The 27,438-nt window shown below is 40.6% G+C and overlaps 1 protein-coding gene across 2 annotated transcripts in view; it reads left to right on the top strand.

Annotated features, from left to right (window-relative positions):
• Positions 1-27,438, top strand: part of PLD5 (phospholipase D family member 5) — a 230,082-nt gene that overhangs the window by 56,682 nt on the left and 145,962 nt on the right. Inside the window, exon 2 of one of the 2 annotated variants that reach the window (XM_050950429.1) lies at positions 1,378-1,514. In XM_050950429.1, coding sequence (XP_050806386.1) covers positions 1,378-1,514 — 137 coding nt within the window. Of the gene's footprint in view, positions 1-1,377; positions 1,522-27,438 lie in introns of those variants that run through there. The other variant, XM_050950430.1, reaches the window with a different exon arrangement.

Consider the following 27,438-nt stretch of genomic DNA (forward strand, 5'->3'; position numbering starts at 1 on the left):
CGAGTCTTGTAGCTATCTTTAGAATTCTCACGTTGGTATCTTATTTGCTTTTTGTCAAGTATGTAGTGAAAGTGTTCTTAAATCAAACAACATATGCTGGGTCATCATCTGAGACTGCCATAACACATAATATATGGCAGAAAGTGGGTAAAACCACAGAGTAGGAGATATACAATTCTCCCCCAAGGATTTCAGTAACAAATTTAATTACCGTTTCATTTTTTTTAAATGAGTTTCATCAGCATGGGAGCATGTCCTCTGGAATGGTCACAGAAGCATGAACGGGCATACAAATGTTTAGCATATCTGTCATGTAAATACCTTGCAATCCTGGCTACAAAAATGCCATGTGGATGCCTGTTCTGACTTTCAGATGACATTGTAAATAAGAAGCGAGCAGCATTATCTCCTGTAAATGTAAACAAACTTGTTTGTCTTAGTGATTGGTTGAATAAGAAGTAGGACTGAGTGGACTTGTAGGCTCTGAAATTTTACATTGTTTTGTTTTTGAGTGCAGTTATATAAAAAAAAATCCTACATTTCTAAGTTCCATTTCATGATAGAGAGTGCACTACAATATTTGTATGAGTTGAATTGAAAAAATATGATTTCTTTATCTTTTTTTACAGTGTAAATATTTGTAATAAAAGTAATATAAAGTGAGCACTGTGCACTTTTTATTCTGTGTTGTAATTCAAATGAATATATTTGAAAATGTGGCAAAACAGACAAAAATATATATAATACATTTCAGTTGACCTATTATTGTTTAACAGTGGAATTAAAACTATGATTAATCACAATTAAGTTTTTAAAATCTGGTTAATTTGTTTTCAGTTAATCACTTGAGTTAACTGCAATTAATTGACAGCACTAATTTTCATGTCAACTACCGCATACAGAAATAGGAAATGCCATTTTGCTCTTCAGCCTTTTTGTTGTGACATGTTTGTTTTCAAGTAAACAAACAAAAGTGCTCAAGACTTTTGCAATGCCAAACTGTCATATATGTCATATCTATGGTGCCTAATCAGAAATATGTAATTAATACAGGAATGGCTATTTTATTGGATAATACATTCATCATGGTATAAATGAAAACTAGTTCTATAATCCTAATGTTGTTTGTGACATGAATTATTTAACAATAACTTCTATATTTAATATAAACTTGAAGATGATACTAAAAGATGGTTTTGAAAGAATATTTTCATCCCAAAATGTGTTTCTTGTTGACAGTTATGTCAGGAGTATATTCAAAATGGCTTTAGATCCTACTGAAAAGTGTTAGAATCTCTGTTCATTGACTAAATGATGCCCACTCCATGAAACTTTTAAAATATATATATATTTTTTAATCTTCTTAATCTCTTTCAGTCCCAGCAAAAATGCATTGTGATCTTTGCACTGGTGTGCTGCTTTGCGATTCTGGTTGCACTGATATTTTCTGCAGTGGATATAATGGGAGAAGATGAGGATGGACTCTCAGAAAAGAATTGTCAAAATAACTGTCGGTAAGAGGTAACAAACAAAACTTCTCTTTTGGGGCGGGCAAGGACATCAGTGTGTTTATATAAATGATGCTTAATAAAAAAGACATTCCCAGTGTGCTATGCTCTTTATTTTATGACATTGAGGTTGGTTTGTTAACTGATGAAATAAAGCAGAATAAGAATCCTGCAGCTTTCTCTTACTCCTCATACACAGGCAGAATGAATGAGAGAGCCATAATGTTGTTCTGAAATAGTCAGTGCATTGGCCAACCTGAGCCCATACGTGTGAAAGTTCGGAGAATAGGACACAGCTGCTAAATCTGCATATCCCTCTCCCCTGGACAATTTTGAGCAAGACTGACAACATTTTTGCAGCACTGTTGCCTTCAGCGTAACCGGTTGCTGTTCATTACACCCACACCACTGTGCATAGGATTTTGGGGAGGGCAATTGAGATGGTTCTTTGTGATACACTCAGGACCGGCGCTAGTCTTTTTAGCGCCCTAGGCGCACGGCCATTTCGCAGCCCCGTGTGCTGGTCCCGGGGCTCCGGTGGACCTGCTGCAGTCGTGCCTGCGGAGGGTCCCCTGGTCCGCGGCTCCGGTGAAGCTGCCGCAGTCGTGCCTGCGGGAGGTCCACCGGAGCTGTGGGAGCAGTGGACCATCCGCAGAAATGCCTGCGGCAGCTCCACTGGAGCCGCGGGACCAGCGGATCCTCGGCAGGCATGACTGTGGCAGGTCCACTGGAGCCGCCTGCGGGCCCCCCCCCCCCGGCAAAATGCCACCCCCCAATAATCCTGGCGCCCTAGGCGATTGCCTAGGCCGCCTAAATGGAAACGCCGGCCCTGGATACACTCCAAGCACAACTGACTCATATAATGAGAACAAGTGTGGCTGTTGTTGTTGTAAACAAGACACGAGAAGTCATTCTTCCGCTTTACTCTGCGCTGGTTAGGCCTCAACTGGAGTATTGTGTCCAGTTCTGGGCACTGCATTTCAAGAAAGATGTGGAGAAATTGGAGAGGGTCCAGAGAAGAGTAACAAGAATGATTAAAGGTCTTGAGAACATGACCTATGAAGGAAGGCTGAAGGAATTGGGTTTGTTTAGTTTGGAAAAGAGAAGACTGAGAGGGGACATGATAGCAGTTTTCAGGTATCTAAAAGGGTGTCATCAGGAGGAGGGAGAAAACTTGTTCACCTTAGCCTCCAATGATAGAACAAGAAGCAATGGGCTTAAACTGCAGCAAGGGAGATTTAGGTTGGACATTAGGAAAATGTTCCTAACTGTCAGGGTAGTTAAACACTGGAATAGATTGCCTAGGGAAGTTGTGGAATCTCCATCTCTGGAGATATTTAAGAGTAGGTTAGATAAATGTCTATTAGGGATGGTCTAGACAGTATTTGGTCCTGCCATGAAGGCAGGGGACTGGACTCGATGACCTCTCGAGGTCCCTTCCAGTCCTTGAGTCTATGAGGGGGTGGTGGCTGTGATGTTTTCAGATCTCACTCAGACTTCTGTTGAAGTGCAACCCAATTGCAAATTCCTTTCAGCCCTGGTGATTAGTTTAGTTAGACAGATCTCTCTGAAGCCCTCCCTTGGCTCCAACCCATCTATTTCATGCTTGTCCTCACCATCAAGGCCCTTCACAACTGTCCCCGCTCTACTTATCCACTTTTGTCTTTAGTTGTCTTGCTCAGTGCCTCTCCATGGTGGCTGATGCTAGTATTTTCAAACCATAATCATCTGCTTCTTCCACAGCTGTCTCCACTTCTCCTTCCATACCCTATCTTACACATGGACCATCCTCTTGGTTCGTAAGAACACTTCCTTCCCCTCTTCAAAACCCCTCCCCCTAGACCCACTTCTAACATGATGCCTATAGAAATTAGCCAACTGACAATGGCTTGCTACAGAGCCAGGGGAGGATAATTAATATTTATTTTAAAAATAGGCAAATAAAACATGGGAATATTTTACCCCTTATATCCAGATTTGCCTTTCTTTGCTGTCTTGGGTTGTGAGATCTGTGAGACAAGGCCTCTCTGGACATACCTAGCATAGACTGGTCACTGCCATGATACAAATAATAATTGAATTATTATTATTTAGATTGGTTTTTTCACAGCTGTATTTGCAAACAAATGGGGCTAAAATATACATTTTGATTAATATTGATCTATGTACTCTCTTTATGAATAATATTGATCTATGTACTATTCTGTGTTAATTGGTACATACCACCTTCTCTTCCTTTCTGGTCAGAGGGCCAGATTCTAATCTTTGCTGGTGTAAATCCAGTTTAAACCCATTGACTCCTAATATGTTTAAAGTCAGTGGGATTTCTCTGCATTTACAGTGATGAAATTGAAATCAGACTTTGTCTTTCACTGCATGATCTAACTGCTATTATTTGGCTCAGAAAATGCACTGATGCTGTCTGTATAATTTGCCCAAGGTATTTCTAATAGCATCTGTCACTGCAGTATCTAAAGTGCTGACCACCTGCTAACATGGATTGTGATCCAGTCCTCCTGGATATGATGAAATTAGGCTCCCTGACGTATTTAACATATTGTAGACTTAACTAATGTGGTACAAGATCAATTGCTGTTCCATGGCATATCATTAGGATGTTGGGTAAGCGCTTTGAAAAAAATAAGGCAAGAATTCTTATCTTTCAGCTGTCTGAGTACTTTTGTTGAAATTCACGAGCTGCAGTTTACATGTGCAGGGGATGTGCTGATGCAAATTGGTGAAAAATCCAAAGCTCCCTTTTCTAGATAGAATTAATGTGCAGTGTAAGATTGTGTATTTTCTTTGACTCAAGTTTGTCTTTTAAACAGCTCAAGCATCTAGAGATTGTGTAGGGGACATGCTGCTGTTGCTCAGGTAAAAATCTCAAAGTTTTGTTTAAACTCTTGGAAGTCATCTTCAACTTTGAGATTTTCAGCATAATTTGTCGCCAGAGAATTCTGGTCTTAAAAACAAACAAACCTTTTTATTCCAAAAAAACAGCAAAGTGAAAACAAAGATTTTAGCCCAGTTTTCTTGATGTTCATCTCCTTTTTATAGCTACCTAGAGGGATCAGAATACTACCAGTCCCATTTAGGAATGTTTTGTACCATTTATAAATAAGAAGACTAATCTGTGAGTTCCAGATCTCTTCTGCAAAAAGCATTTCTGTGTAACCTACATAAAATGGCTATTTGTGAATATAAATTCTCTATATAGGATGTTTCCTTCAATATCAGGCATGTCTTCTGTTAATCATTTCATTTTTATTGTGCAAGGACATCGGGTACCTTGCACAAATCATCTCAGTCATCATTGCTGTTTGCATTCTTGTTGGGAGTCTGTGTAACAATCATATATCAAGGGAGTGATGCAGTATGCTGTTAATTTGGTATTTTTAAAGGAATACAGAACAGATTTTGCTCATCATATTAAAAGGTCCTAAAGGAAGCATTTTTGAACAAATGTGAAATATATATGAACATAATATTATTTGCGTTATCTGAGTCACTCACTGGTGACTGGGATCTTGCAGAAAGTGAGGTCATTTGTGATCCTAGCAACATAGGGTCAGATTGTTACAGGCTGCAAGCCAGTCTTCATTCTGCTGTTAGCAATTGGAAAAGGTTTAATGTGTGACATTTTAAAAAATATGTTTAATTTTTAAAACACTGAAGTTCATTTAATTGTTCCTTAATTTCCATACTTCTAAAATGGCCCATTTCTCAAGCCTCTGGATGTATTTGCATCTTAAAAAAAAACAGTTAATTAAAAAATACAAACATCCTGATAACAATTAAGAGAAAAGAGACGCTTGCCAAATTAATTACCAACCATCATCATAAAGAGGAAAAATTGAAAATATCATCTCTAACCAACTCCAAAATAGCCATTTTCAGGCACTATTAATTACAAAAATAAGTATATCCATTTTCCTAAGTGCAGCTTTCTGAATGCTGTAAGAGAATAAGCACTTCTTGTTGGGCCAAATTCTAGAGATGCCTTGAGAGCCTTTATCTCCCGATGGCCCAGTGACTAGATAGGCCATGCACCCTGATCTGAGGATCAGTAAACTCAGGCTCTGGCAAACCAATAAAATGAGCTGATACTGGGTTCATCAGAAATGCCCTGCTGTTGGCTTCCAAGTTTAGATCAAAACAGTTAACAGAAGAGCTGCAGCTGAACTCAATTGATGGATATAACTATATTAAACCAGATGTAAGATGTTCTTTTCCAGTCTCTTCCACTGACTCTCAGACTGGCACAGATGTACTCTTTATAATTAAAATGATTATTTTCAATTCAGTTGGACCAGTTCCAAAGAGGTGCTGAGCACCCGCAATTCCTGTTGACTTCAGTGGAAGATGTGGACTTTTAGAACCTCTAGCATTTGGCCCAAACGAGACATATTTGTTTCCTTATGAACTTTCAGGATGCTTTGCTTAGCAAAACAGATATAGTTTTAAATCATTTTTTTTGAAATTAATAACATGAATTTGCACTTTGAGAGTGGAAAAATAGAATTCCATTAACAAAATCAGTCACATCAGGTTGGAAGGTTGTTGTAGTTTGCGTGTTGTTTTTGATTCCAAATTTTTCTCCAGAGACACACACAGGAATATTGTCAAGAGGCACTGGCAGATGAAGCTGGGTAAGAGGAGATGCTTAGCTGTCTGGGAACTCTGCCTATCTTGCTGTGGGTCCATTAAGCAGTGCATCTATAAAATTAGATTATTGTAATTTGAAGATAGTACTCTTTAATGTCAGAACCATTATTAATAAATCTTAGTTAGTTTGTGATGTGATGTTAGCCAAGACATTACTGCCTTACTGAAACTGGCTGGTAATTCTACAATTAAATTATCCAGGGGAAAGACAAAAGCAAATCATAATAGCAAAAAATGGTCTCTGTGTCTCAGCTCTCTAAACTGAGGTGTCACAAGAAACCTCGATCCAGTCCCTACAGCATCATCCTTTAAATATGACTCATCTTCTCCTCTGTACTGGTGACAGAGGCTGCTGGGACTCTTGCAGGGCATGGGACAACTTTATCTCTCCAGCAGCAGTTGGCTTAGGTGGTTGACTGCTCCCTTCCCGTAGCTCTTTGTAAGCTGGAGGCACAGCAATGTGGAAGAGAAATACAGTGGAAAATAAGCTATATGGAGCCTTTGCCCGTGTTTCTAAGGGCATGGTGGAGGGGTTTAGTGGTGATTTTTTTTGGTTTGTTTGTTTTGAGAGCTTGCCTCTCTGTGTGATGGGTGGAGGAAAGTGATTTTTGGAAATCTGCCTTTGCATGGGGGTTTAATGTGTATATGTTTTGAAGGAAATTTGCCTCCATGTTTGTGTGCAGGGATAGTGCTTTTTAGGATATGTCTACACAGCAGATGGAAGGATGCTTCCCAGAGTGGCTACTACACAGACGTGCGCTAGCTGTGCTTGAGCTAGTGTACTAAAAATAGAAGTATGGCTGCGGTGGCACGGGCAGTGGCTCAGGCTAGACATCCAAGCATGTACCTAAGTGGTCGGGATGGTTTGTACTCAGGGAACTAACCTGAGCCATATCACATGCTGCCACCGCCTCTCTGCTATGGTGCTGTGTTTGAAGAAGATTACTACTTTAATGCAAACTAGGAACCTTTTAGTTCACACAGACACCATCCAGAAGGGGGAGTTACAGTGAGCACTCTGGTGCACACTGCCATTCACAACCCTGTAGTGCAAACTGCAAGGCAGGGTAGACATAGTCTAGCCTCCTGCCATTTCTCACACTGGTTTTGAAAATTGATGGGTCCATCACTGCATGAGTATTTATATATCCTTTAGATTGTTTGTATCCTTTGAAATGTACCTGCAGATGCACTGAATCTTTGTTGGGATGCTGCTAGGTTCTAGGATTCCATTATACCCTGGAATAGTGAGTTCCATAGCTAAAGTAAAATATATATTGTTTTAAAATTTGATTAGTTGTTCTTTTGTTCTTGTATTCTGAGAAGATAAATAGAAGTCCATGACTTGTTTATAAAAACAGAAAAAAAATCTCTTATGTACGTCCTCTCTAATATAAACTAAAGCAAGGTTTTATGACACTAAGCGAGCACAATGTAGTGCTTGCTTGCATGGCTTTGTCTTAAAACTGTTCTATCTCCCATAGATTGTGATGATGCAGGGAGGGGAATGAGATTTTCTCTAGCATTGCATGAGTTCTATCAGTTTTGTGGGGGGTTTATTTATTGGTTTTAAGTTCAACATACAAAATGTGACAGGCATAATAATAGACTGTCTCAACAGAGCAGGGTGTTCATGATTTTGAAAACATGCATGTTAAAGAGTAACTCAAGATTTCTGTTTACCATATACTTAAGCTAATCAGCATAAAAATGCCTTCTCCCATTTTGGGGGATGAGTTGTAGAACTCCTTGTTTTTAAGATTACCCCTATGGCCTATCATCATCATCTTTATTTTTGCCCCAGTAACAAAGAGTCCTATGTCTTGGATACTGCAAAGAGCTGGGTGCCTCCTGCAAGCTGGTCAGCATCTCAAGCCCCTCTTGTACTCAAAGGGAGTTGAAGATGCTCAGCTTCTCAGTGGAGATGGTTTAGAACCTTGCAGGAGTCGAGCAGCAAGCAGCTGTATTTTTTTCTTTTTAAGCTGTATGAAAACAGAATGGCTATTGATATTAACGATAATCCTGTAACTTTAGAGTGTACATTGCTCTGTCTTCTCTAGCCATACAATCAAACTCATGGTATAGGGGTTTCATTTTTCTAGTCCAATCCTATGCAAAAGGAGAAAATAAAAGTAAAAAAGTTTACCAAAGTGCCTGACTCAAGGCCAGATCCAACTCCCATTAATGTCAATAAAAAGACTATAATTGGTTCAATTGTGGGAGGAAGATTGGGCCTTAATTAGTTTTCTCTGAATTCATGAATCACTGTCATCCTCAGAGTCCTTGCTGAACCTAGTGGTCTCCCTTTGAGTTTATTAAGATGAAGTGCTGGTTTAGTGCCTTCCAAAGTGTAGGTTTTTCTTATTATTCAGCACACACCACTTGGCTGGGGACAAAAGGGAAATTTCCATGCTGTTTTCTTGAGACTCTTTTAAAACAGTGTAAACTAGGTTTGAATGAGCTCTCCCCTGACAGCTAGTGGTAAGCTGAGGGGAAAAGGCTTCAGGACCAGATTATATTTATCCCTGCTCTGCCTAGGTATGAGCAGACAGAGATGTGTTGCCCAAGTGATCAATTTTGGCTGATTTGGAATTACAAATCACTTTAGTATTGAATACAAGGGTAATGAAATGTTGTTTTCCTCCTTCTGTGAGTAAAGGGCAACAGAACTATACTTAGCCTGTCCTGATTGGGGGGAGGGGGTCATCCTCAACTGAACTGAGCATGCTAATCAGGGGGTTCAGATGCTAGATCCTAGTGGAGAGAGAGAGGATGGGGACAGGTGTTTCTGTCTGGTGGTGTGGGCTCTGCCTAAGAGTCATAGGCACCATTTGACCTGCCCACTCCACTGTTTAAAGACAGAGCTGATTAGTGTCATTTGATAGTTTTTTGTTTTGCTAAGTGATCACCAGAGCTGAAATCACTGATAAGCAAGTCTAAGTGTTAAGCCTTAGACCTGCTGCGGAACAGTGTTTCTGTGGAAGAGACTGCCCAGCCTGCACTAGCAGTGAGGTTCCCCCACTAGCTGCTGAAATCACTGAGAGCTGAGTGGAACTTCAAGAGACTGACTTGCAGAGGCAGATGGCAGCAGGAGGTGATCGCGCAGGGCCATTGGTGATGGAGCAGACAACGGGATGGTGAAGTGAACAGAGGCATAACAAATGACTGCAGCAGAGTGAATGCCGGTGCAGCGGAGGCAGCCACGCAGAGTGAATGGCAGCAACCATGAGCCAATTACGGTAGCTGCAGTAGATGCATGGTTCGATGTTCCTTCCCCCCCGCCCTGCTGGGTGGGAGGTGAACTCACGTGAATGCACCTGTGAGCTCTGAGTCTTTGCTGACCAAGGACAGCAGCTGTGAATGGAGTGTGGTGTGTTAAAGGGACATTTGTTTGTTGGACTTTCACATCGCAAGGTGAGAAACAGAGGCAAAGGATACTGCCCAGTGTACTCTAGGGTGGGAGTTTTGCTTATGGTCAGATGTGTTCAAATCATGGTTGTGGTGTGTTCCCAAATTAATGCCAGGTTTCTTTCCCCTTTTTATGAAGGTTTTCTCTGCTACGCACAGACTAAGTGCATGCGAATGGGGAAGTATTGCACCTTAGAGGTGCCCAGCGTGGTGTTTAATTTTCCCGGATTACTGGGTGGGGGCTCGAGCCAGTTCTGTGTTGTGTTGATAAGAGGGACCCCTCGATATTGAACCCAGCCCTTGTTGCAGCTGGCTCCACCTGGCTGAAGGGTTAGAACAGTATTTGGTTCACATTCCCTGCTCTGCGTTTATGGATTCTGGTCAGGGGAAATCTTATCACCTTGAGAAAGCAGGTCCCTATCACTTTGTAGATCAATGTGTTCAGTTTACGAGGGTCTTTTTATCCTACTTTGTGGCCGGTGACCCACTTGTCCAGATTAAACTTCCTAGATAAATATTCAGGATTGTTCTTTAAGGAATGGCATTACTTGCAGTTAAAATTTCCATTAGAATCTTTGAATTTTTGCTCTACTCCTAGGTTCTTTGACTGTTCAACCAAGGCTTATTCTTTGCCTATGATTCCAGGCACCATCTGTGCCAATGACACCATTTATTTTTAATCACTTCTCCACCCTCAGAGCAATGAATCAAAGAGGCATTTGTCATAGTTTAGATTTAGCCTTGTTTATTGCTCATATAATAAGCTCTGAGTTAAATGTAGGGCTAGGCTGTGTCTAGTCTCACAATGCTTCCTGGCATTCCCCCTTGAGCAGTGTGCTCCTAAACTAAGCAGAGATGGATGAAGACAATCACAGGCCCTAGGCTCGTGATGACACAGGGCCTCCTGTGACTGGCTCACTCACCACTTTGAGGGCGGTGCCAAGGGGCTGCCTTCCCAAAGGAGTAGAAGCAGTGTCATGGAGCCCCTTTATCTACCCCCCAAAAGACTGCTGCCAAAGTCAGGACTCAGAATAATCTAATCAGCAAATTAGCTGGTTTGACAAGGGGCATGAGCACACAGACACTTCGCACATCAGCTCTGGTCCTGTGCTATTCCTCAGTGGAATTCTGAGTGGTGTCGTTCACCTCACACTAAATTGGTCAATGTTGAATTGAACTCAACCATGATCATCATCACAGGCATCCTCTGCCCTAATCCTGTTCTATTGGTTACCAGTTCTGAACAACACATTCATCACAGGCAGGGCCGGCTCCAGGCACCAGCTTATCAAGCAGGTGCTTGGGGCAGCAACGAGGGAGTGGGACGGCATTTTGAGGGATTCGACGGCAATTCGAGGTGAAGGACCTCCTGCTGAATTGCCGCAGATCATGATCGTGGCTTTTTTTTTTTTTTGGCTGCTTGGGGCGTCAAAACCCCTGGAGCCGGCCCTGATCACAGGTAGTCTACAGACAGACTGATGGAAACACTATGTGCCAATCCAGGTCTCCCACTTTCAGTCACCCCAGAGCATGACTTGCGTCAAGGCACACATTGTGGTCCCAACTGCCAGATCACAATCTGTCAGCAGCAACTCTATGGCATGATGAGTGGCTGGCTAAAGATATTTGGAATGGTTTCCTTGTTGCTGATCTGACGGTTCAGCCACTAGGATTTGACCTGCCATGTCACCTTTGGACTCTGCTGAACTGGTTCTGAACTTCTACACAAGGGGTCTGTGTGATGGCCCACTTTATCAGTATGGTATCTGTCAGTCAGTGGCACATGTTGTCGATGAATGTCAACTAACCAGACTTCATGGTGGCCTTAGGGCCTTTCAGTCGGCTGATGAAGCTGCTGTCGGGTGGTTTGGCAAGCACTGCAAATGCGAGAAGAAGACACATTTACCCCATGAGCAGCAGCAGAGTCCCCTCTCAATTAGAGAACAATAATGGTGGCAGGGGAACTTCTGTGAGTGATGGGATAAATCCTGGAACATGTATCTGCTTGGTTGGATGAGCTGGACCCACTGGACCCTTATCTTCCTGCCACACACACACATCCCTCTGCTGGGGGTCTTGGCGTTAACACTCCATTGAGATGCATGGGGCAGATAGCCCCTCTCAGAGTTGTTGTGTCAGGCTGTCTGCAGATATTTCTGCTTCAGTTACACCCAGGTCACATTTTCAAGCTTTTCTTTGCAGCTATGAGCACTAGGAAATTTCTTGTTTCCCCTTAAATTAAAGTGTGGAATCTGATGTAATTGCCTAACTCCAGGTGCCAGGGTCATAAGCATTAAAGACAAGCACAAAGTACTTAGGAAGGAAAAATCAAATACAAAATGGGGAATAACTGGCTAAGCGTAATATTGCTGAAAACGACCTAAGGATTATAGCGGATCACAAATTAAACAAGGCAACAATGTGATGCAACTGCAAAAAGGGCTAGTACTCTGGGTTGTATTAACAGAAGTGTTGTATGTAAGACACGGGACATAATTGTCCCACTCTGCCCTTCACTGGTGAGTCCTCAGATAGAGTACTGAATCCATTTTAAGAAAGATGTGTACAAATTGGAGAGAGTCCAGAGGAGAGCAACAAAAATGATAAAAGATTTAGAGAACCTGATCTGTGAGGGAAGGCTAAATAAACTGGATATGTTTATCCTTGGGAAAAAAAACGGAGGGAGGACCTGATATTTCTTCAAATATGAGAGCAGCTCCTGTAAAGATATAGTGATCAACTGTTCTCAATTGTCCACTGAAGGTAGGACAAGAGCTAATGGATATCATATGCAGCAAGAAAGATTCAGGTGGGATGTTAGGAAAAACTTCCTAAAGGAGGTTGTGGGATCCCCATCACTGGAGGTTTTTAAGAACATATTAGACAAACACCTGTCAGGAATGGTCCAGGATTACCTGGTCCTGCCAGTGCAGGGGCTTGATTTGAGGATCTCTAAAGGTTCCTTCCAGCCCTATATATCTAGGATGCAATGTTTAGTCTAGCCTGCGCACTACTCTCACCAGGGAGCTGTCCCTTAAAGGCATAATCTGGGTCTGCCATCTTGAATGGCTAAAACTCTTAGCACCTACCCTCTTAAAGCATTTTAAACTAATACTTCTGTTAATTAAAGATAAATTTAGTTGCTACATTCAACCATGCCCTGACACCACTGATCTCTTCTTGTCTTGTCTGTGGAAAAAAAAAGACCATTTAAAGGTCTTGGTCCACTATATTACCAAAACTGTTGTTTTTTTCCAGTTCATCTGGAGCCATTTTTCCTCCCAAATGAAATCTTTTCCTGTCGTCCTGACTTTAAAAATATCTTGGTGTTTGCTAGCTAGAATTTTCTATCTGATGATCACCTCTTTTTTAATCTGTCTAATGACATGTGCTTTCCTGAGATGCTTGGAGTGGCAAATCTTATCTTTATGACAACAACATCGTATCTGATTAGCGTAAAAGTTGTTCTCATTTCTGCACATAGTACTGAAATGGTTCTTCACAGGTCCATTGGTGATTTGACTGGCCTCCAAGAAGAAGGGGAGAACTTACCTTGCCTCTGAGGCTGACTGTGTGATGGATGTTAAATGGCACTAGCTTAGACTTCTAGGGAAAAGGAACAAGATCTCTTTAACCCTTGCAACTCGCAGGGTGAATACATTGCATTCATATAGGAGCACAGATGATACATGGAGGTCTGTTGTCAGTTTGACTAGACTTTGGCTGGAATGTAGCTAAACTCATCTATCATGTAACTCATCTATCTTGATTGATCACTCAGCATCATTCTTTATACTCACTGTTTAGAACTGCTTTACTATATTCTTTGTCACTTGGTGGGTGTCTCCTCTTGTTGTTTGACTTGAGTCAATATCTAAAATAATAGGTTTGTTTTTACTGTTTGAGTACTGGAGGAAAATATGTGAAAACTAATAGCTTAGAGATACGAAACGTGCACAAATACTTGCCAAAAGTTTAAATGTAAAGTTATTTATTATAATAGCTAAATCAGAATGTATTATCTATAAATATGAACAATTTTAACATTTTTGAAGACTCATTTTACAAAAATCAGTGCTGTTTATATATACAGTGAACTCTGCCTTTTATGTAATCGCTAAAAAGAAGGACAAAACTCAGTGAAGATGAATAGCTAACATTTAGGGTACTAGCTGGAGACCAGATTCAAGTCCCTGCTTGGCCACAAACTCCCTATGTGACACTGGAATAATGTATCCAGTTCTGGTGTCAACAAGAAAGATGTTGATAAACTGGAGAGGGTCTGGAGAAGAGCCACAAGAATGATTAAAGGATTGGAAAAACATGTCTTGTAGTGACTGAGCTCTTTGAGTCTATCTGGTTAGCTTAATAAAGAGAAGGTTAAGGGGTGACTTGATCACAGTCTATAAATACCTTCGTGGGAAATGAGAACTTGCCAATGGGCTCTTCAATCTAGCAGACAAAGCTATATCATGATCCCATGGCTGGAGGTTGAAGCGAGACAAATTCAAACTAGAAATAAGGCACACGTTTTTAACAGTGAGGGCAACAATTTACCAGGAGTTGTGGTTGATTCTCCATCACTGGAAATCTTTCAATCACAGTTGGATTTTTTCTAGAAGATATAGTCTAGTTCGAACAGGAATTAATTCAGGGAAGTTCTATGGTGTGTGATAGAAAGGAGTCACAGTAGATGATCACAGTGGTCTCTTCTGTTTTTAGTCTCCTTGTACCTCATTTTTTCATCTGTAAAATGGGGATGATAGGGAAGTAAGTACTGTTTAATGGGGGTCATATGACCAGAAATTGCACTGATGTGGGCCATACAGATTCCTAAGGTAGGTAGAAAACTGAGTTCCATAACAGAGGTGAATGCCTAATAAAGTCAGAGTAGAACTGTTTTCGGTACATTTGAGGATGTTTTTGGCTCTGTCTCTAAAGTCAGGAGGTTCCCTGTTAAAAGATATTTTACAGGTTTCACTGTATAGAGCAGTTATTAGTATCTCAGTTAACATTATTTAATAGACTTTTAAAGAGTATTACTGCCCAACTGCGTAGGGCTAAAATATGGGCCAATAATAGGAATATTAATGATGCCTTTGCAGCATATAGATTATGTGCAACCCTTTAGGGATGATCATATCACTCTCCCTGCATTGGCCAGAGTTTGACCCACTGAGGGTATGTCTACACTACGGGATTATTCTGATTTTACATAAACCGGTTTTGTAAAACAGATTGTATAAAGTCGAGTGCACGCAGCCACACTAAGCACATTAATTCGTCAGTGTGCGTCCATATACCAAGGCTAGCGTCGATTTCCAGAGCGTTGCATTGTGGGTAGCTATCCCATAGTTCCCGCAGTCTCCCCTGCCCATTGGAATTCTGGGTTGAGATCCCAATGCAAAAACAGTGTCGCGGGTGATTCTGGGTAACTGTCATCACTCAATCCTTCCTCCGTGAAAGCAGCGGCAGACAATCATTTCGCGCCCTTTTCCCCTGGATTGCCCTGGCAGACGCCATAGCATGGCAACCATGGAGCCCATTTTGCCTTTTGTCACTGTATGTGTACTGGATGCTGCTGACAGATGCGGTACTGCAGTGCTACACAGCAGCATTCATTTGCCTTTGCAAGGTAGCAGATACGGTTACCATCCCTATTGCACGGTCTGCCATGCCATTGTAAATTGGTGATGAGATGACGGTTATCAGTCGTTCTGTACCGTCTGCTGCTGTCATGGGTGCTCCTGGCTGGCCTCGCTCAGGTAGGCTGGGGGCGCAAAGACAAAAATGGGAATGACTCCCCGTGTCATTCCCTTCTTTATGTTTTGTCTAAAAATAGAGTCAGTCCTGCCTAGAATACGAGGCAAGTGTACTAGAGAACCAGAGAGCACAGCCGCTCCTTGTCAGTGCCCCAGAGATCCTGCAGAAATGATGAGCTGTATGCCATTCTAGGGGGTGCCCCTGCAACAACCCCACCCATTGCTTCCCTCCTCCCCCAACCCTCCTGGGCTACCATGGCAGTGTCCCCGCATTTGCATGATGAAGTAATAAAGAATGCAGGAATAAGAAACACTGAATTTTTAGTGAGATAAAATGAGGGGGAGGAAGGCTTCAGCTGCTATGATAATCCAGGCAGGACATTAAAGGGTGGCGGGGGAAGAGGAGCTCAGTCTCCCACTGCTATGATAGTCCAGGTAGTACAGAATCTTTTCTTTAGACATGAAAGGGGGGGGGGGGGGCTGACGGAACTCAGCCTCCAGTTGCTATGATGAAGACGGTTACCAGCCGTTCTGTGCCATCTGCCGGGAATGACTGGGAGTCATTCCCATTTTACCCAGGCGCCCCCGGCTGACCTCACCGAAGCCAGCCAGGAGCACTCACGGGCTGATGATGACGATGGATAGCAGTCATATTGTACTGTCTGCCATCGAGAAGGGGATGCTGGTGTTCAGTGCTGCAGCACCCTGTCTACCAGCAGCATGCAGTAGACATAGGGTGACTTTGAAAAAAGGTGAGAGACGTTTTTTTTTCTCTTTTCTTTCGGGGGGGGGGGGAAGGGTGTAAATTGATGACATATACCCTGAAACACCTGGGAAAATGTTTTTGACCCTTCAGGCATTGGGAGCTCAGCCAAGAATGCAAATGCTTTTCGGAGACTGTGGGATAGCTGGAGTCCCCAGTACCCCCTCCCTCCCTCCATGAGCATCCATTTGATTCTTTGGCTTTCCATTACGCTTGTCACGCAGCACCGTGCTGTGGCCTCTGTCTATCATAGCCTGGAGATTTTTTCAAATGCTTTGTCATTTCATCTTCTGTAACGGAGCTTTGATAGAACAGATTTGTCTCCCCGTACAGTGATCAGATCCAGTATCTCCCATACGGTCCATGCTGGAGCTCTTTTTGGATTTGGGACTGCATCGCCACCCGTGCTGATCAGAGCTCCACGCTGGGCAAACAGGAAAGGAAATTCAAAAGTTTGCGAGGCTTTTCCTGTCTACCTAGCCAGTGCATCTGAGTTCAGATTGCTTTCCAGAGCAGTCACAATGGTGCACTGTGGGATACCACCTGGAGGCCAATACTGTCGATTTGCGGCCACGCTAACCCTAATCCGACATAGCAATACTGATTTCAGCGCGACTCCTCTCGTCAAGGAGGAGTACAGAAATCGGTTTAAAGAGCCCTTTATATCGCTATAAAGGGCTTCGTTGTGTGGACGGGTGCAGGGTTAAATATGTTTAACGCTGCTAAATTTGGTTTAAACGCGTAGTGTAGACCAGGCCTGATTCTCTCCTCTACCTCTCAATTCTTAATGGCATCTAAATTAACATAGACTTGCCTTAATTAATCCCTAATTTTATTAAGAGCATCATTACAGATATTAACTCCTGTAGGTATCAGCACTCTTATGACATCTATGTTCGCACTCTAGGGCATATTGGAGAATTTCCATAACACTGTGTTTCCGTAATTTGAGTATGGCCTATATCTTTTGGGAATAGATACTTTGAGAGTACATTATTCCTTTCATTTGTGGATTTTTATTACCATCTTTAGCTACAGTACGTCTGCTGAATCAGCAATGCAGCTCACAAAGAGCTGCTGTCAGAGCTTTTTACCTTTGAATTTTCCTTGATTGTTTTACAAAGTATCTTGTTTGGTCTCTTCATGAAGGGCACTACATTTAAGGGATTGCTGGATTATATAAATGTTAGCAGCATATAGTGGCTCCTTTGATTCTGTTCTGTGTAGGGTTGGGGCTGGAAGGTTTCTTATTGAAAGTCTCTCTTTTAGTTAATAGTAATAATAATACAAAAATGTGCTAATTTCAAGAACAAAAATATTATTTTTCTTCTTCTTGACAATGACTGATAGGAAATACAATCATGTATCAGAGCTCCTACACAAACTGCATCAAGAAACAAAAGTAAATGGTTAAAAGATACATAGATCAAGAAAAGATGCATTAATAAGTTGAAAGAAAAATGAGAACATAGGCTGATGGCATGTTGTTGTCAGATGCTACCAGTGTGGTGCTCTGCTCTGTTCAATCAGTCGGCTGTGTGCATGTGTTCCCTCTGTGTGCTGCTCCGGTTCTGCAGATCACTGGCACAGCCGATCCTGAGAGAACGCCCAGTGACCACAGACTCTAGTAAGGTACGAAGGCACTCGGCCAGGTTTATTGTCGAAAAGGAACACAGTCTCTAGCTCACAGGATTAGATATTGACGGATCTGCTAGTATATATGTGCTCTCTGACAATGGACACAGCTCAGTCAATGACGGGACTTTCCACTGCCCCCTAGGCCAGACAAAGACGTCCATTCAGGAATGCATTCTTATATATAGGTACAAACAGGTTATATGCATCATTAAATGTACTGAGGTACAGCCCCTCTATTAGGGGGTTGCCTTTCTCACATGTTGGTTGGTTGCTTTCTCACAGGTTGGTTAGAACAAATCTGTCCATCATATTCTCTATCCATCATATTGTCTATTCATCATTGTCTATCCATTTCTACTGTCTTTAGGCTGGGTCTTCCTGTTCCTTGTTATCTGTGTGGGATGTGTTCATACCCAGCTGTTCTGATGCCACTCTGGCACATGTTCATCTTATTAGTGCTTATATATTTAATACATGCTTCTAGCAGCCCTCTTCTTGCCAACTTCTGTGAGTGGGACCTGCCTCTGGCTCACAGCCGAGCTTTGCTTAACAATGTCTTGACTATTACTCTAGTTCAGGCCTCCAGCTTTATACTGGGCCTCTGATACAAGATTTTATGTTTCAGGGCCTCATCTTACTACAGCATGATAGCAACACTAGACACATTTTTCATTGTATGCTCTCTGACCATTTATTCCGTTAATATTAACTTTATTTATTACATATATTCAGCTAATAATTTTTTTTCACATAACATGCAGTGGCAAAAGATCATAAACATATAAAACAGCCCATATGAGATGACAGAAAAATACATTACTATTTCCCAGTTTTGTTTTAAAAATCAACTAATTTTCCTCTCACTGTCTTGAGATACTGTATTTCCCAGCAACATTTAGTCCTTGCTAAAAAAGTTCTTTGTGGGCTTATATGAGCACCAGTGCAATGTAGAAATAAAATGAAAACAGCAAATGAAGTATCAGTTTTCCTATTTATGTAATAATACCACTTACGTGGAGTTTTATGAACACTGATGAATCTTTTCAAATCCCTGGTGAGGTTGGTATGTTAGGATTACTAGGTCAGTTTTATAGATGGGGAAAGAGAGTGTGTACCCAAAGGATTGATTTTCAGCGGTGCTGGGCACACACAACTTGGTTAATAATATATGGAGATATACCTATCTCATAGAGCTGGAAGGAACCCTGAAGGGTTACTGAGTCTAGCCCCCTGCCTTCACTAGCAGGACCAAGTACTGATTTTGCCCCAGATCCCTAGGTGGCCCTCTCAAAGTTTGAGCTTACAACCCTGGGTTTAGTGGACCCATGCTCAAACCACTGAGCTATCCCAGCAAGTCCCTGGCAAATCAAGGTTGTAACTCATGAGTTCTAGGCTATCAGTCCCATATAAACAATAGATAATATTGCCTCCACGAGGTGAAGGCCTGATCTGAAGACCATGGGAGTCATCAGGGCCTAACACTGTATAGTGGGAAGTGCTGAACTCCCTCTGATTTTCCATTGACAAGTACTCAGCAACTTGCAGGAACAAGCCTCAAATGCCTCATACATTCAATGGAGGAATAGAACACTTGCACTTAAAAACAAGTAAGCTGAAACAGTGGCATCAAGAGCTGTCAGAAGAAGCCCAGACAAAAGATATGGCATAGGCAAAAAAAAGATAAAAAGACATCATTGACTTTCATCCCACTGGCACTCAAATAGCACTGTCTGAGATTGAAGTGTCCTTATGTTCCAGGGCCACCATTAGAAAGGAAGCAATTGTCAATAGATACCAGTTGCTATTTAACTTCCATAGCTGACCCTCCAATGGGAAAATGCTGTATATTTCTGTACCTAGAAAAATATTCTAATAATATTTATAAGTAGGGCTCTCGATTAATCACAGTTAATTCACATGATTAACTAAAAAACTTATCTCAATTAATCACAGTTTTAATTGCACTGTTAAACAATAGAAAACCAATTTAAATTTATTAAATATTTTGGACTTTTTCTGCATTTTCAAATATATTGATTTCAATTACAACACAGAATACAAAGTGTACAATGCTCACTTTACATTATTATTTATTACAAATATTTGCATTGTAAAAATAAACAAAAGTATTTTTCAATTCACTTCATACAAGCATTCACATGGCACTTTTGTAGCCGGCATTGCACAGTATTTATGTGCCAGATATGTTAAACATTCATATGCACCTTCATGCTTCTGCCATCGTTACAGAGGACATGCTTCCATGCTGATGATGCTTATTAAAAAAAGTGTTAATTTAATTTGTGACTGAACTTCTTGTTGAAGAATGTACATCTCCTCTGTTTTACCCGCATTCTGCCATATGTTTCATGTTATAGTGTCTCAGATGATGACTCAGCACATGTTCATTTTAAGAACACTTAAACTGCAGATCTGACCAAATGCAAAGAAGGTACCAGTGTGAGATTTCTAAAGATAGCTACAACGCTTGACCCAAGGCTTAAGAATCTGAAGTGCCTTCCAAAATCTGAGAGGGACGAGGTGTGGAGCGTGCTTTCACAAGTTTTAAAAGAGTAACACTCCGATGCGGAAACTACAGAACCTGAACCACCTAAAAAGAAAATCAACCTTCTGCTGGTGGAATCTGACTCAGATGATGAAAATGAACATGTGTCAGTCTGCACTGCTTTGGATTGTTATCGAACAGAACCCGTCATCAGCATGGACACATGTCTTCTGGTATGGTGGTTGAAGCATGAAGGGACATATGAGTCTTTAGCACATCTGGCACGTAAATATCTTGTGATTCTGGCTACAACAGTGCCATCAGAATGCCTCTTCTCACTTTCAGGTGACATTGTAAACAAGGAGCGGGCAGCATTGTCTCCTGCAAATGTAAACAAACTTGTTTGTCTTGTTAGTGATTGGTTAAACAAGAAGTTGGACTGAGTGGGCTTGTAGGCACTAAAGTTTTATATTGTTTCGTTTTTGAGTGCAGTTATGTTAAAAAAATTCTACATTTGTAAGTTGCATTTCATGATAAAGAGATTGCACTACAGTACTTGTATTAGGTGAACTGAAAAATACTATTTCTTTTGGTTTTTTTACAGTGCAAATATTTGTAATAATAAATAAAGAGAAAGTGAGCACTGTACACTTAGTATTTTGTGTTGTAATTGAAATCAATATATTTGAAAATGTAAAAACCTCCAAACATATTTAAATAAATTGTATTGTATTATTGTTTACAAGCACAATTAATCACTCCATTAATTAAGATTATTGATAAATAAATTGGTGAATTTTGAAACTAATATTTTAATTTGGCTCAAAATATAGAATTTGTAAACAGAAAACTAAGGTCAGTAGACATGGACTTTTTGTTTGTTTGTTTGAAAATTTTGATTGAAACAATGCCCAGACATCACCATGATTGTGTATATTATACACCTCTAGATAGACAGAAACAAATAAGCCCAAATACTATGTCAGTGGCCCAGAGGATGTTACATTAGCACTTTGTTTGCTTTTGATTTAATAAACAGAGTATCAAGTATACCTCACAGATTAAGTTTAATCAACTGAATTTGTCCATTTTTGTTTCTTTTCCAGCTGAAGCCTCATTTATCTTTGTTGCCTCATCTTTCTTGGTTTTATTAAAATCTCATAGCCTGATCTGGAGAACTGAGCATAAAAATATGTTCCATGGAGTTTTCACTCCAAATAGCCTTTTGGGACTTTGCCAGTATGTACTCAAAAGTAGATTTCTCAATGTCTAATCTAATCCAGCCTGCTCACCTTTTAATGTAATATCTGAGCGCTTATCACTGCAAGGGAGTATGTTTTCTAGCTTTCCCAGTACAAACAGATGCATGCTCATACATCTAGGAACAACAAATGTAGGTCACAGTTATCTGATGGGGGCCCTTCTCCTGGAAAGGAGTAACTCTGAAAAGAATGTAGGGATTAGTTATTTCTGATGGGCATCCAAAGCTGGAGATGTGATGTATCTGTATTTATGCTGGTTCAGTACAGCTGCACAACTAACTCTGTAACCATGGGGTTTTGTTTAAATTTGAGGGATTTCTGAGAGATTTTGTTCTAGCTGTTATACTTTGCAGGCAGACATCCTAGCTTTGTGGAAATCATTCTTTCCTAAAGCTTTACACAACTCCCTGCCTCATCCCTCCCAAATGTAATCACCAATGCAAAACAAACAGACAAAAAACCCAAACCCTGAACCCTGCTCAAATTTACATAGAGCCCTGCATCTGATTCTGGGGATTGCAGCAGGGATGCATGGTTGAACAGCCCTCTCTAACCCCTCACCGCACCCCCAGTACATGAAGTTGATTTGGCTCTTACTCTGTGCAGGTTTTCCTTTTGCAAGGCAATAAACCCAAGAATTCTCGGAAAGGCAGGATTAGGCTTGAACAAGTTATACAATACATTATGTGTGGGATGAGGCAATCACCTCCCTGGGTGTTTTTAGAAGCAATGTTACTGCTCTTTGGCCTTAATTCTCTCTTGGCCTGGATGCTCTAATGAGATTTTGCAAGAAGATGGAGTCTTTTGATTGCTCTCTTTTTCCCTTTTCCCTTTTCATGTATTTTCTTTCCTCCATTCAAATATTTAAGTGCTGACAGGCAGAAATTCTGTAAAAATGCAAATTTCCTTCTGCTGAAGGGCAAGAAACGAAGAAATGTTTTTTTTATTTTAAATTTTCCCTGCTGCATGAGAGTTTTGGTGAGCTCTTTCAGCTGGAATGCAGAGTTTTGAGCATTTCTGCCTTCTGTAAGATCACTGGTATTTTGATTCTCTGTTTATCAATGTTTCATAACTTTAGTGCAGAATACTCTTTTTCTATACCTTTCCCGGATAATATAGGGCTTAAATGCTTCCCTCTGCTCTGCTGATGAACAAAGACTCAAGAAAGCAGTAGGAAGTGGTCCCTGCTATAGCTTAGATACCACAGTCTTAGTAAAAAAAAAAAAAAAAAAAAAAAAAAAAAAATCAGTTAGTTTCCAGTCTTAGGGAATACCATGTAAGCCCCACTCAGCATGTTAATTGGTGACACCCATTGATTCTTTCCAGAGCATCAGTAAGGTTTAACCCAGATAACACCACACTGGGAGGGGTTGCTAGCACTCTGGAGGACAGGATTAGAATTCAAAACAACCTTGATAAATTGGAAAACTGGTCTGAAATCAAAAGTCTGTACTACACTCTGAAAGAAAAAAAAATCAAATACAAAATGGAGAATAACTATGTAGGTGGTAGTACTACTGAAAAGGATCTGGAAGTTGTAATGAATCACAAATTGAATATGAAGCAACTGTGTGCTGCTGTTGTGAAAAGAGCAGATGTCATTCTGTGGTGTATTAGTAGGCGTGTCATAGGTAAGACACAGAGAGGTAATTGTCCTGCTCTACTTGAAACTGGTGATGCCACAGCTGGAGTATTGTGTCCAGTTTTGGGCGCCACACTTTAAGAAAGATGTAGACAAACTGGGGAGAGTACAAAAGAGAGCAACAAAAATGATTAAAGGTCTAGAAAACATGACCAGTGAAGAAAGATTGAAAAAATTGGGTTTGCTGAGTTTGGAGTAGAGAAGACTGGCAGGGGCAAGGACATAACAATATTCAAGTATATAGAAGGTTATGAAGAGGAAGGTGAACAATTCTTCTCGTTAACCTTTGAAGATAGGAAAATAAGTGATGGGCTTAAATTGCAGCAAGGGAAGTTTAGGTTGGACATTAGAAAAAACACTTCCTAACTTTCTGGGTAGTTAAACACTGGAACAAATTGCAGCAGAGGGAGGTTGTGGAATCTGTCATTGGAGGTTTCTAAGAACAAGTTAGACAAACACCTGTCAGGAATAATCTAGTTATGGCTTAATCCTGCCATGAGTGCAGGGCACTGGACTAGATGATCTATTGAGGTCCCTTCCAGCCCTACACTTCTGTGTTTCTCTGGACACTGACAGTAGGACACGAATAATGGGCTTAATCTGTAGCAATGGAGATTTATGTTAGATGTGAAGAAAAACTTTCTAACTACAAAGATAGTTAAATTCTGGAATAGGTATTCAAGGGAGGTTGTAGAATCCCCATCCTTGAAAGTTTTAAAGAACCAGTTAGACAAACACCTGACAGTGTCAGGAATGGTCTAGATTTACCTGATTCTGCCTCAGCACAGGGGGCTGGACTTGATGACCTCTCAAGGTCCCTTTCCGCCCTACCTTTCTAGGATTCTAAGATGTCTTATTGCCTTTGGCTTTGCCAGTGGAATACTGGCTTGATGAAGTTCTTATGTTTTATTTTTATTTAAAAGGTAGATGTAAAAAGTGAAATGATGTGAGGATTTTATTTCAAAGGGAATATAAAATTAGCATGCTGCTCTGGTTTAATATAGCCAGCCAACTTTGATCAGAAAATAATACATGATTAAATAGTCATACTGATTTTCTTTTTATCTCGCAGTTCTGTAGTTTGAAATAGCACAGTGTCTGTTTATTTGTTTATGTCCAGGTGGATATTATAGTTTTAAGAATACTTGAAAGAGATCCTGAAGGTGTCTGTCCCTGTCCAACGGGTTGGAGAAAATACGGTTGTATCTTAGGGCTTGGCTGTAGATGATGGATCGTGTGGTGTGTTCTGGATGAAAGCTAGATGCATGTAGGTAAGAATAGCAGTCAGTAGGTTTCTGGTATAGGGTGGTGTTTGTGTTCATCTCTTATTTGCATGGTAGTGTCCTGGAAATTGATCTCTTGTGTGGACTGGTCCAGGCTGAGGTTGATGGTAGGGTGGAAATTGTTGAAGTTAAAGTTGTTTGTGGAACCTTTACTGTGAATTTCTATACTTTTTACAGTCTTGTTTTAGTCTCAGTTTCTCATCTGTAAATAGGAACAATAATGTCTGCAGATCTTTAAACTCAAAGTTTCCAAACTTTGGAACTTTATTTAAAAATAACATTGAAGTGTCTGATTTAGGGTCTTGGTTTTTTGACTTAGGGTCTGATTCAAAAGCCCACGGAAGACAATGGAAGACTTTCTGTGGACATTATGGGCCTGATCCAAAGCCTGTTAGATGTCTTCACAAGCTAAAAACAAAGAGAGGGGGCTTGTTTTATTTTTGTCTGGGAATAACTGACCATTTTATGCACTCTACTTTTTGTTTAAACATTACTTCACTATCAATTCCTTGACTCCAGGAAATCCACAGTGGTGATGGGGTGTGTAGCTTTATTGGTCTTTAAATAAAAAGAAGTTCATTGAACTAATTGGCTAATACTCTGGTAATGAAGACAGAATAATTGTTTGATTTATTTCAGCTTGTCTTAATATCTAACTTGCTCTCCTCTGATGCCATCCAGATGAGACAACCATGAGTGTTAAGTAATAACTGTAGCACAGGGCACTTTCTGGGCATTAATTATTAATTAATTAGGAAAAGATGATGCCTTTAGCTATGCCTCAGGCTAATTAACTCTGGTTAGTTAAGACTCATTAATCCCCAGGAAATTCCCTGAGTCTCTGTCATTATCTCTGTTATAAGATAAACAGAGGTAACAAAACTTTTTGAGTCCCCTTGTCCATAGTTTTTTGTTCCATTATAATTGCACAGTGGGAGTGTTATCCCATTGTTCACTGAGTTCTAGAATATCTGTGCATGGTTTGCTAAATAATAAGATCACATTCATTGTTGGTCAGCATTATGCTTAGCTTTGGAGTTGTTTGAATGTAATGGAGTTTAATGTACTTGTAACAAAAATACTGAATCTCTATGTCAGAGGCAGGAAGAGAGAAAGCACAGCCCTTTACTGCTATTCATGAAGGTGGATTATATTTCTGCTGCAAGTTAAAATGCAACTCTCAACACTTTCCTTCACAAAATGTATGAAATTATGACTATATGCCCCTTTCTGTTTAAGGAGCACAAAGTAAAATTGTTTCGGGCAAAGCAGTATCCACCCCATTTGGGGGTTGTGTGATACTAACACAATATTGTTGTAAGATCTGATTGAACAGAATTGTACCTTACCAGAACTGGAACTCATAATTACTAAGAAAAATCATGAGCAGTAATTGTTGTTTACATCAACCGTGGACCTTTTAAATTTAATAAAGCCTTTATATTCCATCAGGTAAGGTCACCGTCTCCTCCTGAGAGTCACTTCTCAAAGCATACCTTTTCTATAATGCATACAGTAAATGGAACCTGATAATGGCTAGGTAGGCGATGAGCTGTGGTTGCTGCTTTGACTAGCCTAAAAGTTGGGCACATCCTATTAATTTTCTTACTCTATCCTCACACCACACCCCAGGTTGCTTGGTTATTTAATTCACCTGTTATATCTTTTCTGTCTTAGACTGCAAGCTTTTGGGGGGCAGGGATTATCATGTTTGCACAGTGCTTAGCACAGTGGTGTCCCTAACTGGGTACTAGACCCTACTATAATATAAATATATTATAATACTGTTCAGAAATTTACCGTTGAACTGAAGCACAGAGGAGAATCAGCATTAAAAGTTTATAAACCCAGATCTGTATAATTTTCGGAGATCACTAATGAAGTAGCATGTTAGAACATAGATAGATAGATTCACATCTACTAAGACTCCCTCATTTTAAGCTAAGCTGAAGGTAATTTTTCATAGTAAAGCCCTCTTAAAAAGGGGGTGTTGAACAAAACATTTAAGATATCACACAGATATTTTTTTTTCAAATCTGCCTCATTTGAATTGTGCAGTGTGATTGTCCTACAGATGACCAGGATTGAGGTAAGTGAATAACTGGGCAGCAAGAGTAGCTCAACAGCAATAAAATGTCTGTGTTCATTGAATCATTGCTGGTTGCCCAAACAAGACAGGTTTGGTGTGAGAAATATTCACAACAAATGATAACTCAGATTTCAAGGAGTCACTTTGGCATTCAGTCACAAAATGTCATAACAAAATTCACCAAGTTTTGTTAAATGTCAACTTCCAATGAAAATGATTCCATTTCCAAGCAACAGTGGGCATACAGTATTTGATTTGTAATATGTCTATAAAGTTTGAACTTGAAATTTTTCATATAGAAATTTGAAAGAAAAATCTCTCATGGGTAGCAAACTCTGGGTGGTGAGAAATTGCCTGAAACAAAGAAGCAAAATAACTGGATAACATTTTGTGGAAAACTTTTCTGCAGTTTCATATGGTTTCACCTGTGATACAGATTGTCATGGTATAATTCCCCACTCTGAACCTTAGCATCCAAAAGATGGGATACCAGCATGAATTCCTCTAAGCTCAATTACCAGCTTAGTACTTGTAGCACTGCCACCAACCAGGAATTCCAGTGCCTGGTACACTCCGGTCCCCCCCAAACCTTGCCCACGGACCCCCAAGACCCAGTCCCTCTGGATCTTAATGCAAGGAAAGTAAACCCTTTCCCTCACCGTTGCCTCTCCCAGACTTCCCCTCCCTGGTTTACCCTGGAAGATCACTGTGATTCAAACTCCCTGAATCTTAAAACAGAGAGGAAAATTCAGCTTCTCCCCTCCTTCTCTCTCCCCCTCCCAGACTCTCCCTGAGAGAAAAAGTAATCTTGACACAGAGAGAAATTAACCTTTCTCTCCCCCTTCCCTCCTTTTTCCCCACCAATTCCCTGGTGGATCCAGACCCAGTTCCCTGGGGTCTCACCAGAATAAA

The sequence above is a fragment of the Gopherus flavomarginatus genome, chromosome 4, assembly GCF_025201925.1.
Source record: "Gopherus flavomarginatus isolate rGopFla2 chromosome 4, rGopFla2.mat.asm, whole genome shotgun sequence".
NCBI lineage: Eukaryota > Metazoa > Chordata > Testudines > Testudinidae > Gopherus > Gopherus flavomarginatus.